This window comes from Onychostruthus taczanowskii, unplaced genomic scaffold, assembly GCF_017590055.1.
Source record: "Onychostruthus taczanowskii isolate IOZ18803 unplaced genomic scaffold, ASM1759005v1 scaffold84, whole genome shotgun sequence".
NCBI classification, from domain to species: Eukaryota; Metazoa; Chordata; class Aves; order Passeriformes; family Passeridae; genus Onychostruthus; species Onychostruthus taczanowskii.
Window position 1 is genome coordinate 3,148,952 of NW_024506332.1, and position 4,236 is coordinate 3,153,187.

The 4,236-nt window shown below is 65.5% G+C and overlaps 1 protein-coding gene across 1 annotated transcript in view; it reads left to right on the forward strand.

Annotated features, from left to right (window-relative positions):
- The window catches only part of MAT2A (methionine adenosyltransferase 2A), a 5,060-nt gene extending 830 nt beyond the window's left edge, over positions 1-4,230 (forward strand). The window contains exons 3-10 of the mRNA XM_041424674.1: positions 1,135-1,212; positions 1,290-1,412; positions 1,492-1,604; positions 1,693-1,836; positions 1,919-2,137; positions 2,370-2,552; positions 2,649-2,782; positions 3,136-4,230. Coding sequence (XP_041280608.1) covers positions 1,135-1,212; positions 1,290-1,412; positions 1,492-1,604; positions 1,693-1,836; positions 1,919-2,137; positions 2,370-2,552; positions 2,649-2,782; positions 3,136-3,238 — 1,097 coding nt within the window. The 3' untranslated portion in view covers positions 3,239-4,230. The remainder of the gene's footprint in view (positions 1-1,134; positions 1,213-1,289; positions 1,413-1,491; positions 1,605-1,692; positions 1,837-1,918; positions 2,138-2,369; positions 2,553-2,648; positions 2,783-3,135) is intronic.
- Positions 4,231-4,236: the final 6 nt, after the last annotated feature.

Here is a 4,236-nt window from a genome sequence, read left to right on the forward strand (position 1 = left end):
GTGGGGGGGGGGGGCGGGGGGGGGGGGGGGGGTGGCCCGGTGCCGCCGTGACTCAGCCGTGACTAAGCAGCTCCCGGTGGCCCCCGCACCCCACGGGACCCCCGCCGTGTGCTCCCTCCCCGCGTGGATGCCGGCGGTAAGGCAGGCCCGGTGAGCCCCGCACGCACCCCACCGGAGGGCCGGAGTGTCGCCCTCAGCCCACCCCACGACGGTGCCGCCGATGTCGCCCGGCCGGTGATAACGTCCCGTGGGTCTGCCCAGATGTGCCCTCCCGCCGCAGCTGGGCGGTGGTTGGAGCCCCCCAGGCTCGGTACCAGCCGGTGCCAGTCTTTCCCGGTCTTTGTCCTCACCGGTTTGGGGCACATGACCGTTAATCTGCGGAGGCGGCTGCCAACGCCCAGTGCCCGCTGCTTGGGCACACCCAGTACCCTTGAACCCTCTCAGCTCCGGCCACTCCGGCATCCAGGGCACGCTCAGCAGCTCCCGAGTTCCCATCAGCTCCGGATCCCACTTGGGCCCCACAGCTCTGCACCTTCTGGCTCAAACACCCGCAGCCCGATGGCACAGCCTGTGCCTGCTCTGGGGCTCTCCCCACGCTGCCTGAGGGAGGAGGTTCTGAGGTTCGATTCCTCACTCGTTCCCACCAAAAAGCATCCGGGGGATCCTCCTCTCCTCACCCCAGCCGGGCGCTGCCTTGTCCTCGCCCAGATCCTGCCCGGAAGGTCGCTGCCAAGGACACCCGCAGTCCCGGGGACACGGGTGGCCCTTGGGACACCCCCACCCACGCAAAACATGCCGGGAGCAGGAGGGAGCTGGCTGTCTGCTGGGGTATGGCTGGAGCAGCTTTGGCTGGAGGCAGAGCTGCTGGGAGCAGGCGTGCTGCGGATTTGGGAAGCTGGCGTACGGGTCTGATCCCCTCAGTGGTGCCACGGGGCTCAGCCTTAGTTGGAGCTGGAGCTTAACTGGGACATGCCTGGAATTCCAGCCTGTGGACAAGGCGAGGGCTCTGTACACCCTGGGGGGCTCCTGGATTGTGGGGCTCAGATCCCTGAGCTGGAGGCTCCGGAAGGAAGGGCTGTGCCGTGTTGGGCTGTCCCACGCCACCATGACACCTCCTGCTCTCTGTGTCCCCAGATAAAATCTGTGACCAGATCAGTGATGCTGTCCTGGATGCCCACCTCAAGCAGGACCCCGATGCCAAGGTGGCTTGTGGTGAGTAAGGGCACCAGGGGACAGCCAATGCATGACGTGGAGGTGACACAGTGCTGACGTCACCCTTGTCCCCGCAGAGACGGTCGCCAAAACCGGGATGATCCTGCTGGCGGGGGAGATCACCTCCCGGGCCAACGTGGACTACCAGAAGGTGGTCCGGGACACCATCCGGCACATCGGCTACGACGACTCCTCCAAAGGTGTGTCCCGGGCTGCCACCGCCTCAGGGACTGCACGGGGTGGCACCGGCCTCACCAGAGCCCCCTTTGTCCCCCCCAGGTTTTGACTACAAGACGTGCAACGTGCTGGTGGCCCTGGAGCAGCAGTCCCCGGACATCGCCCAGGGTGTGCACCTGGACCGCAGCGAGGAGGACATCGGTGCCGGCGACCAGGTGAGCCCCAGGGCCATGGGGTCGCTGTGGGGTCGCTGTGGCGTGACCCAGGGCTGGGTGTGACCCCCCCCTTGTCCCTGTGCCACAGGGGCTGATGTTTGGCTACGCCACGGACGAGACGGAGGAGTGCATGCCCCTCACCATCGTGCTGGCGCACAAGCTCAACGCCAAGCTGGCCGAGCTGCGCCGCAGCGGGGCCCTGCCCTGGCTGCGCCCCGACTCCAAGACACAGGTGAGGTGCACAGAGCTGGGTCCACAGAGCCCTGGGGAGCCCCGTGTTCCCCGCCTGGCCTCTGACTGGTGTCCCCCGGCAGGTGACAGTGCAGTACATGCAGGACCGCGGGGCGGTGATCCCCATCCGGGTGCACACCATCGTGATCTCGGTGCAGCACGACGAGGACGTGTGCCTGGACGAGATGCGTGACGCTCTCAAGGAGAAGGTCATCAAGGCCGTGGTGCCCCCCAAGTACCTGGACGATGACACCATCTACCACCTGCAGCCCAGCGGCCGCTTCGTCATCGGCGGGCCCCAGGTGCAGCCCGGGGCGCTGTGGTGGTGGCAGCAGTGATACTGTGGTGGTGGTGGTGACAGCTGTGGTGGCACGGTGGTGGTGCGGTGCTGAGGGCTGGTGACAACATGGTGACAGTGCTGTGGTGGCGACGGTAACACGACAGCAGTCACAGCACGGTGATGGCTCAGTGATGATGCTGGTGGCATCGGCGCTGGTGACACGGACAGGGTTGTGACGCTGCTGTCCCCAACAGGGTGACGCGGGGCTGACCGGCCGCAAGATCATCGTGGACACGTACGGCGGCTGGGGCGCGCACGGCGGCGGCGCCTTCTCGGGCAAGGACTACACCAAGGTGGATCGCTCGGCCGCCTACGCCGCGCGCTGGGTGGCCAAGTCCCTGGTGAAGGCCGGGCTGTGCCGCAGGGTGCTGGTCCAGGTGGGTGCTGCTCTGGCTCCAGGTGGGCACCGGGTCCCCAATCCAGGCTTTTGGGGGTCCGGCCTCACCCGCAGCCGCGCGTTTCCCCCCCCGCAGGTCTCGTACGCCATCGGGGTCTCGCACCCCTTGTCCATCTCCATCTTCCACTACGGCACCTCGCAGAAGAGCGAGCGCGAGCTGCTGGAGATCGTCAAGAAGAACTTCGACCTGCGCCCCGGGGTCATCGTCAGGTAACGGGCGTGGGGGGCTGTGCCGGGGGGCGGGGCGGGCGGGGGTCCCTCCCGGAGCAGCCCGGGGACCGCCTGGCGCCTGGACCCAGCGCGGAGCCGCTCGGCCGGACGGAGAAGGCGCGCTCGGGGCGCGGACGGGGTAAGTATCCGCCGGAGCCGAGCGCTTGGAGCTTCCCCGGCTCCCGCGGGAGCGGCCCGGCGCTCCGGGGGGCGCGGCCGGGGAAGCTCCAACCGCCCCGCGGGGCGGGGAGGGGGCGGAGGCGGCGCTGCGGAACCCCCGGCCAGGCAGGGAAGGAAGGGGCGAAGGCAGGAGCCCGGGGCAGCCTCACTGAGTCGGGAATTGTGTATTCCAGGGATCTGGATCTGAAGAAGCCCCTCTATCAGAGGACCGCAGCCTATGGCCACTTTGGTAGGGACAGTTTCCCTTGGGAAGTGCCCAAAAAGCTAAAATACTGAGGAAAAAAGAGCATTGTTAGGGCTTTTCCCCCCACTCCCGCGGGCGTAGGTTACAGAGAAGCCCGTGGGCTCTGGGGGAAAGAGCTCCCGGCCCCCCCCAGGCTCCCCGGCCCCGCCATTGTCTCTCACCATCGTTTTGGTTGTGTGGGGACCACGTGCCTCTCCTGGAGCCCCCACTCGTGTTCCCCCCAGTTCCCTCTGGATGGTTTTTAACAAATATCTCTTCACTCCGAGCTGTGAGATGGGGAAAAAGGCCCAAGTGCCCTCTCTCACCCTCCCCCGTGCCCCCACAGTCCCACTGTGGCAAGGGCCACCCCGTTTTGGGTCCCAGCAGTCCTGCTGTGGAGGGATCCCCCATTTTATCACTCCCCATTCCCCTTTTTTCCCCAAATTCCACTACATCAGGGGGACCCCCTGTTTTGGCTCCCGCAGTCCCCCCCATCCTGCTGCAGGGGGGGACACACAAACCCCTCGTTCTGGCTCCCTGTGTGTCCCCCCCACAGTCCCCATTCCACTGGGAGGAAACTCATTTTGGCTCCCCCAGTCCCGCTGGTGGGGAAGACACTTCCCATTCCACCTCCCCACCCCCCTGGGACCTCGCTGGTGCTGGGTTTGGTTCTTAACCCTCATTTTTAACCTCTTTTATGTTCCAAAAATGCACATTTCGGGGGGGGACACGCTAAAACCGATCCCCAAACCCCCCCCTGAGGGTTCGGTACCAGAGGAAAACATTTTTCATCCTTTTTTTTTTTTTTTGGTTTTTTTTTTTTGGGTTTTTAATCCAAAAGCTGAAGCAACTCCCCAACTGCACAACCCCTCCACCCCCCCCAACTTTGTCCGGATTTTGGGGGGAAAGGGGGGGCATTTGGCGCTTGATACTTGAAGGTTTGGTGTATTTATTGTGCGCCGAGGCGGGGGCGTGAGTACAGAGAAGTCCCCGCGCTCAGCCGGCAGCTCCTGATCCCTGAAAGCCCCCACTTCCCCTCCCCCCGCCCCCC